This window comes from Sus scrofa, chromosome 16 (assembly GCF_054392235.1).
Source record: "Sus scrofa isolate SSC_HxYL_T2T_F1_AM1 chromosome 16, Sscrofa_HxYL_maternal_Yorkshire_Landrace_v2.0, whole genome shotgun sequence".
In the NCBI taxonomy this organism is placed as follows: domain Eukaryota; kingdom Metazoa; phylum Chordata; class Mammalia; order Artiodactyla; family Suidae; genus Sus; species Sus scrofa.
The window spans coordinates 57,202,479-57,216,100 of record NC_139398.1 but is presented as its reverse complement, the minus strand read 5'-3'; the positions used below and the strand labels follow the sequence as shown (position 1 = coordinate 57,216,100).

General features: G+C 39.6%; 1 protein-coding gene across 32 annotated transcripts in view; it reads right to left on the bottom strand.

The window, feature by feature from the left end:
* MAST4 (microtubule associated serine/threonine kinase family member 4) overlaps nucleotides 1-13,622 on the bottom strand; it is a 589,108-nt gene that overhangs the window by 283,901 nt on the left and 291,585 nt on the right. For all 32 annotated transcript variants that reach the window (XM_085002340.1, XM_085002344.1, XM_021076752.2 and 29 more), the window contains one exon: nucleotides 5,905-5,936. In XM_085002340.1, the coding sequence (XP_084858466.1) occupies nucleotides 5,905-5,936 (32 nt within the window). The remainder of the gene's footprint in view (nucleotides 1-5,904; nucleotides 5,937-13,622) is intronic.

Sequence of the window (13,622 nt, the reverse complement as noted above, 5' to 3'; positions counted from 1 at the left end):
ATGCAGCTGACATTCTTTCACAGTCTGAAATCCTCTCCTTACTCTCAGGATATATTACACCATTCTCTTTTTATATAAACATGCCACTTTAAATGCTAATTCAGATGCAACACTCAATTTTTTCTTTGTTTTGTTTCTGGGTTTCTAACATTCAAAATGACACTGGACTTCCATTTGGCTTCGACAATAGATATTTTGAATGCTTGCTTCAGTGTGGGGGTAGGCGGGAAGAAAGTGCTAGGAAGAAAACGACATTTATTTTAAAACTTACCCCAATACGGTTTACATGCCCGTTATTTTGCTTGAATTAAGCCCTTTCCCTCTCTTTCAAAAAACGTTGCCTTCACCTTTCTGAAAAATCTCATAAATCCAATTCAACTCAGTTGTAAAACCAAGGTGATTCCCTCACTTCTCATTCTAGAAATAACCTCATTTTACTCAAACTGCTTTCCTAAATAGCTCATCAAGGCAGTATGTTCTGGCTGAAATATAACCGGCCTGGATATGTCTTCTATTTTAAAAAAATACACAAACCAACATAAGCCAATGACACCGACTCAAGCCTATCCAATTACATAGAAGGTCACTTCCTATCTTGTCTCACAATGAGGAATTTTAACCGAAGAAATACCCTAATCCAGGGTACCCATTCAATCAATCTACAGTGAGACTGACTGTCTTATAAGTCCAGCAGGCCCAGCTAAATCCAGAAGTTTCCAGTAACCTGCAGGTTCTCCTGCCTCTGGAGTCCCAACCACTCTGCCAACAGTGTCTCCCTCTGCTGTTCACTCTTGTCTTCCAGCCCATACTAAACACCCTTTCCTGCCCGCACTCAAGAGAGACAAAATAGGAGATGGGAAGTCAGTTTATCACCCTTTCTATACATTTGTTAATTTACACATGTAGCGCAAGGGCTCTTGACAGGGCGCTCCCTGTCTTGTTCCCCATGGGTCCACCAGAAGCCTCCCATTAATGACTCAGCTTCTGCTGTGCTGAATACAGCTCAGGAACACCCCGCCCAAAGGCTTGTGCATTTCAAGGAGACAGTGAGGAGAAAAATACCTTTAAGATCCAGCTGAATGACTGTCTGCTACTGGGATGTCTGGCACCCCGGTGTGTTTAAGATGCCTGTCTTTTTTGTGGATAGGGAAACAGACCTCCAAGAAGACTCGAAACTACTGTATGCCAACAGTACCCCACCCTGTTTAGTCTATGCCAGCCCTACTGGACCCCAACCAATCCAGAATAATAATGAAAGGAAAAGGGGAAGGGAGAAGAGAGAAAACTCTATGGAGAGAAATAGGTGCTAGATACCAGTTGCTAGATGGAGAAATGAAAAATTAACCCAAGAGGACTTCTAAATTGCTTTTAGTAATTTCAATATTCCCTGCAATTCCTCGGCATGCAGAAACATACTTCTGAGGCCTTCTGTGTACAGGGGGAGCTACTTTTGCTTTGGGTTTCTGCTGCCAGATGTGTGTGGCCAAAAAAACGTAAAGCCAAGAAACTGACTAATCAAGTGTCAGTCACTTATTCTACAAAAATAAAGTGATAACTGCAGATGGTTCTACAGATCCCAAAACTACAGGGCCCCATGAAACAATGCAGTAACATGACTGCATGACTAAAAAGTCAGAGAAGAGGGAGTTCCCTTCATGGCTCAGTGGTTAACAATCCTGACTAGGATCCGTGAGGATGCAGGTTTGATCCCTGGCCTCACTCAGTGGGTTAGGGATCTGACCTTGCTGTGAACTGTGGTGTAGCTGGCAGACACGGCTTGGACCCGAGTTGTTGTGGCTGTGGCGTAGGCCAGCAGCTGTAGCTCTGATTTGACCCCTAGCCTGGGAACCCCCATATGCTGCAGGTGTGGCCCTAAAAGGCAAAAAAAAATTAAAAAAAAAAAGTCATAGGAGAAAGGCTCTTTTAGGTAGCAAGAAGAATTTATCTGCTGGAATAAAGCGCAGTTTCCTCTGTGTTGGGGGTGTGGGGGTGGGAGAATCTAAAGATTGGAGGAGGTAAGGGAGCTGGCCCCAACGAATTCCCTGCCATTGTCTCCAGGAAAGTCCATGAAAAAAAAGGAGCGCCCTCTGTCCTGGAGAGTTGTTTATCTGGGCAATTAACAAAACACGAAGGGGTCCTTTAAAATTAAAGAGGAGCCACCAGGGAACCTTGGTTTTGCTCTCAACCATCCATTAGCCCACATCTTAGGCTTGTACCCTTCTTCCACTTTGCCTGCTTGAAAATGAAGCCCTCCCAGAGAGCTTTCCCCTTGGAACTGTCATTTTAGGACCCAAGTTCAAAAGGACTAGTTAAGGGACCCACAACACTATTAGCTCTTTTATAAATATGCACAGTTTAGATTCGGTGTTATGAGAAACTTGACAACATAAATGCTCTCTAGTATCTGGAATTTGCTTTTGGCTTTTGCTCAACATTGCATTTTTTTGTAATTAAACTTGTTGATGGATCCATTCAAGTTCAGTTGTCCTACCTGCTGTACAGGATTTCGTTGTATGACTATATCATGATTTATTCAGGATACATAGATTTTGATAGGTAGCTAGCTGAGAGGAAAAGGAGCAGAGAATATGGCAACTTTAGTTCTGAGGAAGACAAGGAAAGTGCTAGAAGAATCTGGGATCAGGAGCAAATGGCTCCTCTTTGTAAGGAGAAGAGAACTGGCTAAAACCCACTCGGATAGGGGGCCAGAGGAGAGCTGGGGTCTGGGGCCTTGATGTAGGTAAAGGGCTGGAAAAGCCTCTAGAAAACTGATCCAGGGTCCGTTGGTTACTTAGTAACATCCAGCCTGGAAAGGAGTTCCTTGACCTCGCCTGTCTGCTGCCCTTTATACCATTAAGAAAAAAAAAAAGTCAAAAATCACTGTCTTCACAACCTTTTAAAACACATATGAAACAGACACTTCAAGCTAGCTAGTCCTTAAGAAAATGGTCATAAATTAAAAATCACTGGGGATCTGAATTACTTTTTTCTAGAGGAACTGTAGTTTGCTTTTTTATCCTTTTCAATTAGTACTAAAAAGAGAAGCTTACTTTCTGTAGTCCTTTATTTGTGAAAGCTTTAACTTTTATATTATATATATATATATATATATATATATATATATATATGCTTTTTGTATGTGTTTTTATCATATGATTTCAGACTTTAAAATTATCTATAAGCTTAATCAGAAAATTTTTTTTTTTTTTGGTTTTTTTTTAGGGCCGCACCCTCAGCATGTGGAGGTTCTCAGGCTAGGGGTCTAATTGGAGCTACAGCTGCTGGCCTACCCCAGAGCCACAGCAATGCCAGATCTGAGCCGTGTCTGCGACCTACACCACAGCTCACAGCAACACCAGATCCTTAACCCACTGAGAGAGGCCAGGGATCAAATCCACGTCCTCATGGATACTGGTTGATTTGTTTCTGCTGCACCACAATGGGAGCTCCAAAACAATATTAAATGTTTTTTGAAAAAGCCAATAAATCTCTAAGTGTTTCAATGATGAAGACGCATATTTAAAATATGAGCCTTCAAGACATACACATTAGAAGTGGCGGATACATCAAAATCAGGTATCTTCTTCCAAGAGCACAGCTTTTCTGAAGGTACACCTCCTCTGACAAGTTCAAGCACATTGCTGGATAACTCTAGACAAGGAGAAATCCATCACACTGCGCAGGTGCTCACTGTTGACATGGAAAGACACCTCAACAGAAGAGCAGGATCAAGTCCGCAATCTTTCCAGGAGAGGTACTCAAAGACCTGAAAGCCTCTATGCAATAGAGAAACTCAGGAGGTTGTTAAGAGGCTTAATGATCAGGTGCCATTATGCCAGTGAGCACCAATACCTAATAAAAACCCACGTGTGCTCTTCCTCATTGGGTTTGTACTAAAATCAGTTGAGCATTTATAATATGAGTATTTTCTTTTCCTCAAAGTCATAAAAGAAACTTGCATGGGGACAGTAATGACTGGATTCGGTGTGGTAGTTACTGGGAGTAGCATTACGTCCCAGAGCATTTATGTCATACATCATTATTTCTTTTGCAACTACTTATATTTAATAGACAATACATAAGGACATGTTTATGTTTGTTGGCTTTCCTTGGAATTGTTCATTTTTCCAAAATGCACTTTAAACAGGTAGATTTATGTTGATATTATACAATGTTTCATTCCCCTTGGATCGATAGGTCATCTGATTTTTATAAGGAGGGGTTTTTAATTGCCTTAAATGTAATTCTGTCTTTCTCTTACTATAGTATTCAAAGCATGGTCTCACCTCTTCTTTAATTAGAGATTCCATGCTCAAAGTAGAGAAATATAAACATTTTCCTTACCATGAATTTCCCCCATCAACTCATGGCTATCAACATAAATCAGGTAGCATGCACAGAACTGAGATTTATACAAGTGCAAAAGGAGATATGGCCCTTCACTGGGTATAAAAAAAAGTCTATTTTGATAATTAACATTCTCATAATAATAATTTATAGGAAATATAGTAATTCAAACAGAATAAAAAGCACAATCTATTATAAAGGCTGAAAAGAAGATGTGACTGAAGTTCTAAAGATTTTTAATAAAGTACGAAAGACAAGCCTAGAATGCTTTTAAGCATTAAACAAAACTATGAGGGAAAAGAGAATTTTTTTAGAAAGGTATTTCCCATAGATATTTCTGTTTTTCTTGTTTCTTATTTTTCATCATGATGGGAAATATCAAAAACTTTGAACTTTCCTAAGTCTAGGCAAACAAGTCCTAATCAAAATGCAGAAAAATGTAAGTTTTTGATTTTACGGGCATTTCCTATGGCAAACTATTAGGCCATTAACCTAGAGTGCACAGAGATGCAAGCTGGAAGCTCGTGAAAATATATTTAGGTACATACTCCAAGAATAATGGTCTAGTGTCCTCCTGGCAACTAAAAAAGTAGAGGTGAAAATGGATAGTAATGAAATGTTCATGACTGATGAAGTTTTAGTTTCTAGATGCAAAGATTGATAAGATTCACAAGATTTAATCAACAGAATGAGTTCTTTCCACAGTCACTGTGTATATTTCCAATCCTGCCAGTGGAGATTTACATCAACTTATTTTAAATGTCATATTAATTTTTTTAGAAGGACACTGCCCCATCCACTAAATTCAACCTAAATCAGGCAACTAATGCAAATATTTCTCCATCAGCCCTTCCACAGAACTAGTTAATAACAAGTCTACCCTAAAGTTAGTGGAATATTAAAGGCAATTAATTTCATTCTGCAACTTGCTAATGGAAAAAAGAAAACACTATGATTTATGCAAATTTAATATTATTAGCATTAAAAATAGAAGGTTAAAACACACTGTAAAGAAATCAAGTCAACATTAAACAATTTGCTATTTTAATATAAGAGCATTACATGAACTAGTAAGGTCTAGCTCTAATAGAAAGTTTGGCAGATGAAAAGTCATCATCAATTAAATACAAAAATGTGTCATTTACTCTGCATAAAATCCATGGTATAGAAGACAGTCATGGATGTCTGGATCTTGTAGATACGCATGAATTTTTTGTCCAGATCAATTTAAACTATCTGCAGATCAAATAATGTTCTTGCTTGATTACATAATAGAAATTTTAAATTTAAATGGAGATTCTCCCAGGAATAAATATGCATTTTTGGTTTACAAGGCCCATAAGGCAGAAAGCCTGGAAATGTTGTATAAGTTATCCTGGAATCATTAACATCTGATGTTTATAAATAAATGCAAAGCTTTTTGTTTCCTTAATTCAATTGATTATCATTAATCTTCCAACTGCCATTGAAAATCTAACAAGTCAGAGAATAATCACATTACAAACAGAATCTGAAAAAGCAAATAAATCAATGAGGAAACTGAATTATGCTACTTACAAACTTCCTCTTCTGGGGAGACTCAGCTCCTTCTGCAAAAGAAAAGACAAAACATTGTCTATGAGATGTTCCATTAACCTCAAACTAACAGGACACCAAACAGACAACATAAAATGTATGATCCTTATTATGCTTGATTTGGGCATTTTCTATACGGCAAAGATTTTAGCGTAATCATTTTTATGCTGGATCCCTTCTTACATTGTTCCCTTTACACACTGTGTTTAAGGTACAAACACAGTTTACCAAAATTCCAGAGCAGAAAAGACATCAATCCTCCCAAGGCAATGACAGTAAAATACTGAGTTGAGTTACAGGACCCTGTAATTGAGGGTAAGGAAAACTCTGAGGAACCAAAGAACTTACCCAAAGAGGAAACGAATACAAGGAGGAGGAGAAATTTTGCAGGATTATAATTAAGTGAAAGGTGAAATGAAAAGGATAGTTAAATCAGACTGTTGACCCCCAAGAGAAATAAACTCTTGCAAAACATCACGTCTATCAAAGATTACAGTTTACAAAAGAAATACAGCCAAAGATTTCCTTCTGGTGTTATTTCTGAAAACAAATGTGACTTATGATTTAGAATTTTTATAAGTAGGTTAATGAACCTCTAAAAAAGTAACCAGACAGCAACAATTAATAGAGTGCTTTATAGTTTTAAAGGGTGTTCTCATAGTTACCTCAAATTAAGATCATTATCAACCTTTCTACGGAGCGTCTGTGGGAAAACAAAACAAAACAACCCAGCAGACAAGCCAAACAAACAAAAAGGGATCCAAAAATACCTCCACCCACTAATGGAGTTTTCAGCAGCCTGGGCACGTAAGAAGGATTACTTGATGACAATAATTAAAGAATAGGAAGCAATGAGTCATCTGGCTATTTTAACTCAAAATTCGAAAGGCTTTACTAAGTTTGGGCTTTCAGTCCCATAATTATCATTTCTTTTTTTTGCCTTCCAGGAGCTCAAGCATCATCTTTTTAAAGGTGTTTCCCCTCCAGCTTCAAACTCACCTTTCCTGTTCCCTATTTTTATTGGATCCTTAAATGTTTGTCATGGCCTGTGGCCTCACATCTTACTTCTAAACCATGCAATTTACTTGAGCACAGCTTAAAGAAAATGAACTTGAGAGCAGCAACCCAGAGGAGGATCCTGCTTTAAATAGAACTTATTCAAAGTTATTACTTTACTTACTTATTAACTGCAAAATGTATTTCGATACAGAGTTAAAATAATCACACCACTGTTTAATTGCAAGAAAAAACAACAATTTGGGGGACAGAATATCTTCTTTGTTCTCCCAACAGCTAACATGTTCCTTTCAAAGGTGGCAGGGTTCAGTGTGAAATAAATGCTTTACTTTTTTGTTGTTGTTCATTTGCTTGTTTCAAGTTTTTCTTTAATCCTTCATTCGTCCCAAGAAATTACAGCGTTTGTTGAACTTGACTCCCTGATTCTGAAACATAAATACACCTTTATTTACTAAAGACTCTAATGAGAAGAGGAAAATCTTTGACCAAGACAGTTTTCCTCTGGAACTGAAATGTAAACAGAAAATCAATGAGTAATTTTCTATATGTGTGTCTTGGGTTATGGCAAGCACTGAGGAATTTGTTTTATATTCAGGTGAAAAAAAAAAGAGAAAAAACAGAAACAGAACTCCCTAGAAGTGATCATTCATCAGAGAAATTTAGCAAGAAATTCCTCAGACCCGCTATATAGCAAAAGTCCTAGAGTTTAATTAAAGAAGTAAATACTGCTGTCTAGTAAAGTTCATTTGACAGCAGCATCAAAAGAAAAGGAGAAGGACCTGAGGTGTTATCAATAACAGAAAAATATGTCAGGTGTTGTTCAATTTTGTATGCAAACAGATCACTGAGAATCAGCTATAGAGGGGGAAGGGCCGAATACATGATCCCCAAATAGTTCAATCAATCATATTCCACCAAGTGACCCACCAGGAGCTGGCTACTTTGCTCTGAGAGAAAACTGCTGAAACGGCAAGATAAGGGATAAAAACCAACTCTGTTTTTAATCAGAAGTCTTTCCAACAGGTCTGGAATTACGAGTTCTAAACAAGAAGATAGGTTGCGGTGGGTCACCCCGCACTGCTGTTCCCTGGCACAGTGGCCTGGGTTCCAGGATGAGGAGCAGGGGACATTTAATAGGCCACTGTCACCTGACCTGCAGGGTCTGCGCTAACCAGGCTGAGGAGCTAATCCACCTGACGGCTTGAATGTCAGGCTCGGAACTGGAAACTCAATTTGGTAGCAAATTGGAATCAGATACGATGGTAATAAAGTGAGAGAAATGAATGTGCTGTGGCCAAGACCTTGGGAACAGGGACTGCAAAAGCTTGCAAATACCAGGAGGGCTAAGTGATTGCAGATGGAGCCAGGAGGGGCTGCAACGCTGCTGCATGGGGACCACAGACTGATTGACCTGCACTTGGATGTACATGTGCAGCATCAATGCACTTACTGCCCCAGTCCTGGGTGTGCTGCGTGTGTGTGTGTGTGTGTGTGTGTGTGTGTGTGTGTGTCCTCACTTTCTCATGTCAGGATAAGGTCACAAACACATATATAGATAATTAGATAAGACATGAAGGACTGGTTGGTCTGAGTCATAAGCCAAAGCTTCTGCATAGTATATTTACGTATTTAAAAAATTAGCATCGGATAAGAATAGAGAAGGGAAGAGGAAAAAAAAGCTAGAAGCATCCATCTGAACTAAAAAATATGCAATCAGTCATCATCACAGGTTAAAGAAATGCATGAGAACATTTAAGAATATTAAAAACTTTTAATTGTTTTCATTAGGCATGATTTTTAGTGACTTTCATATTTTTTAGAATTGCTGTGTATAATTACTTGCTTGATATTATGGTCTGTTTTGCCCCTCTTTCTAACAATGCTAACTAGCAAATACCTGCATTGAAAATAAAGGTGAAGCAGAGTTCCCATTGTGGCTCAGCGGTTAGCAAATCCCACTAGCATCCACGAGGACGTGGGTTCGATCCCTGGCCTCACGCAGTGGGTTAAGGATCCAGCATTGCCGTGAGCTGTGTGTGTAGGTCGCAGACACAGCTCAGATCCTGCATTGCTGTGGCTCTGGCGTAGGCCCCTAGCCTGGGAGCCTCCATATGTCATGGGTGTGGCCCTAAAAAGACACACACACAAAAAATCACTTGTATCTAGAATCTAATATAGGGCACAAATGAACCTTTCCACACAAAAGAAAATCATGGACATGGAGAACAGACTTGTGGTTGCCAAGGGGAAGGGGGAGGGAGTGGGATGGACTGAGAATTTGGGGTTAATAGACGTAAACTATTGCCTTTGGAATGGAGAAGCAATGAGATACTGCTGTGTAGCACTGGGAACTATGGCTAGGCACTTATGATGGAGCATGACAACGTGAGAAAAAAGAAAGTATACATGTATGGGTAACGGGGTCACCTTGCTGTATAGTAGAAAATTGACAGAGCACTGTAAACCAGCTATAATGGAAAAAATAAAAATCATTATAAAAAAAAAAAGGTGGAGGAAAGTTAATCTATCAGAGAACTCTATCTTCTTACAATCCCTTGGTAAGACTGAAGACACACAGGTTCCTCAAACCAAACCGAGGAAGAGAATTTCTGTGAGTCCAGCAAGAAGAGAAAGCATAACCAATGATTCTGCCCCTTTTCTCAGCCAACCTTGGCCTCAAAAGGAGAAAATAAACTTGTCCCGTTCATAAAGGATATTGAGAAAGAGCTGCAGTGTCTAATATGTACAAGCAATTTTCACACTGATGATGTTTTAAAGACATTCTATTTAATAAGTATTTAATAGTAATACATATACAAATAAAGCAACAAGGCTACGCAGCCACAAGTGCTTAGGAGATCTTTGAACTATTCTTTTTAACTGATGGGTCAATTTATATTTTAAAAGAGAAGGGAGCTTCACATTATTTTACATTACAAATAGACATCCCCTCGTTCAGGAGGTGGGGTTTAATTCTCTTCCCCTGGAGAGTGGGCAGGATTTAGTGACTCGCTTCCAAAATTAGGAGGGGAAAGGGAAAAGCAGCAACTTTTCAGTGGAGAAACCTGACAGATACTGTCTTTACCAAGTGATTGAGGTCAAGGAAACACAGCATAAATGTTGATATCACATGCCCCTGATGTAACGTGATGAGGACTTCACCTCTGGCATTCTCCCCAAAAATCCTGAACTCCAATCTCATCCTGAAAAAAAGCATCAGGAAAACCCAATTTGAGGGTTATTCTATAGACCATCTTCAAAACCGTCAGGATTGTGAAAAATTGAACAACTGAGCAACTGTCACGGGTCAGTGGGTCATCAAGGAACGACAACTAAATGCAACACAGGATCTTTGACTGGATTTTGAACCATCACAAGGACATTAGTGGAAAAGCTGGTGATATCCAAATAAGGTGTGTGGTTTAGTTAATAGCAATGTACCAATGCAAATTTCACCATTCTGATGAGTGTTACATAAGGGGAAATTGGAGGAAGAGTACGTGGAAATCCAGCTGTCTTGCAACTTTTCCATACATCTAAGATGATTTCAAAATTTTTTTTTTAAGTTCTTTCGAAAGAGAAGACAGAGGTAGGACGAAAGAGGTATGGGCCTGTGTGTGTGTGTGTGTGTGTGTTTAGGCTAGAGCATGGAATTGATGAACTAATAAATATGTACATTGTTTAAGCTTATTTGAAGGCCATATTTCATCCCAGTATTTTAGAAGGTTATAGAAATAGTCTAAATGAGAGATTGTGACCAAGACCATCAATGAAGATGGTGAGAAGCAGCCAGGTTTGAGATACAGTTTTATAGAATGTACAAAAGGATTGGATGCGGAAGAAGGAAGAAAGCAAGAAAGAGTCAGTTTTTGGCCTGGACAAAGTTTGAGGGAAGAACAGTTCTATCTGGGTATGTTACATCCAAGATGTCTATAAGAATTCCAAAGAAAAATATTCCAACAGGTGGTCGGACAAAGGTCGGGGAACAGGAGAGAGGTCAGGGCTGGAAATAAACTTCAGAGTCATTATCATATAAGATGGTAAGTAAAACCATAGGCTGGAAGAGACAGGAGAAGAGAGGAAAGACAGAAAAAGGAGAAGAGGCACAGTGTGTATATACAGGGATCTTTGAAATCTAGAGTGGGGAGAATTTTGCTACACATTTAATTGTTGTTAAGTGACATGCTGAATACTACATGAACTTCAGCTGTGGAAAAGGGGTTAAGAATTCAACTGCAGTAGCTCAGGTCACTGTAGAGGCACAGGTTCGTCCCCTGGCCCAGTGCCCTGGGTTAAGGATCTGGCATTGCTGCAGCTGTGGTGCAGGTCACAGCTGTGGCTCAGATTCAATCCCTGGCCCTGGAAGTTTCTTATGCCGCAGGTGCAGCCATAAAAATTAGAAAAACAAAACAAAACAAAAAACTACAAATGAAATTAAAAGGCAGACAAAAATGGGGGGAATATTTGGAAAAATACGACGAAGGGCTAATCACTTCCATAGTTAAAGTGTCTAAAAATCAAAAGAAAAAGAGTCAAAGATTCCTTAAAATGCAAATATTCAATAACAAGTAAAAAGTTGAATAACTTTACTAATTAAAAATGCAAATTAAGAAGACAACACTGGAGTTCCTGCTGTGGCACAATAGGATCCGCGGCGGCATCTTGGGAGCGCTGGGACACAGGTTCAAGCCCTGGCCTGGCATGGTGGGTTAAGGATCTGGAATTGCTGCACCAGCTGCAGCCTAGGTGGCAATTGTGGCTCAGATCCGATCCCTGGCCTGGGAACTCCATATGCCATGGGGCAGCCTAAAAAGAGAAAAAGAAAAAGAAGGAGACAGAACCAGGTTTTACTTATCAGATTCGAACATTATTTCTATAAAATCCCAACCAAAGAAAAATTAAAACTCTGACTCTCACTGTATTTTTTATTCCTTGACAGCAGAGGTCATGTCTTCGTCTTAACTCCTTGCATAACATATTTTACGTGTTTGTTAAATATTATTTCAACTAATGAACAGATACCAAAATATCACTATCCATTTAAGGTATCAGAGAAAAAACTAAAAGACTAAACATTCTGATAAAATTTTTGGATGTTCATGTGTTAAATAAATAAATGAATAAATAAATGACATGCTGTGCCAACACAGACCCTGGTGTTCTTAAATAACAGAAACCGAATGAGGCTGGAATGTAAAAATATTACTGGGTAGACAGCAGCTCTCACACAGGTGAAAGGATGGTTGCCCAGGCAAGGTCATAAAATGGGCAAGAACCAGGAAATTACCCCCTGAAGAACATGACCACACCTGGGGAATGGCCCCATCAGGACACCTTTGCTGCTCCACTGGAGCTGAGCCTGCAGGAAGGAGCTCTTGACTGTTCCAGCACCTTCCTCTGAGCATCCTGGCAGGTTTCCAGGCCCCGTGGGTATGTGTGATCACACCTGGGTCTCTGCCCCAGCCGCCTAGGGAGCACGAACACGGAGCACCGGCTCCCTTCGCAAAAATAGGGGGAGGTGGGACCAGGTCCAGAAGACCATCTAGAAGTCAGTAACCCCCTTCCCCCTCCGAAAACAAAACAAAAACAATACCCTGCAAACAAACAAAACAGTGATGGCCAGCATGCACCACTTCCACACTATTTTCCAGAAACTTTTAGATTTAAAGTTCATGTATTTCCCCAAGATCATCGTCCTTTAATTAATCATTGGTGGCCCTACCCTGTCATCAAGGGTGACTACAACTACTCTGTGCCAACAAACAAACTATTAATTTAGGGAGAGAGTTCAAAGAGCCCAGATGTGCGAGGCAGTATATCAGACACTGTTAGGGACACATAAGGAGGAAACAAAATAAAACAGATTTTAAAGCTACTTGGGGAAACACACACACACACACACACACACACACACACGCACACACCCCAACAAAAGAGATATCACCAGGTGCAAGAATATGCAGTAAAATCTGAATGAGTAAATACTAACAGGGGAGAGAAAATAAAAAAGGATGAGATAATTCAGCTCAAACAGTGGTTCTGAATGCAGCCTGGCTACACATCAGTGTCACCCAGGGAGCTTTTATAAATACTAATGTCTGAACACCACCCAGGAGATGGAGCGAGAGTTGTTTGTATATGTTTTGTTTCGTGGAGGTTGGTACTTTTAAGTACCCTTAAGGACTATTAGTTTGCATAAACCGTTTGCCTTTGGAATTTTTTTTCTTAATGGAATACTGCTGTTATTATGGTAGTCAAGTTTTAGGTTTTAGGTTTTTATTTATTTCCTTTGCAAGTGGGAAGCATTATAGAGCAAGGAAGGATACACCAAATGGACTTCTCCTACCAGATGGAGGATAAATTTAGCCAGGGATATAGGCTTAGCCATGAATCGACTCTTTAAAAGAATGCTTTTGGCCCCATTTTTCTAGCCTCCATTATCGAAAGTCATTTCTGAAGGCAGAAGCAGAGGGCAGAAAAGTTTGCACCACAGAACCAGATCTCACATGAAGGCTTGGTTCTGAAACAGGGCAGCAGGCAAAATTGGCTGACGTCAAACCAGCTTTGAAAAATCCAGTAAACTGCCCATAAAGTACATGGCTTTCTGCATGAAAACCTGTAAAAGCAGGACGTAGCCCTCTACACAGATGCATGGACATTCAAACCATCTGACCTGAAAATAC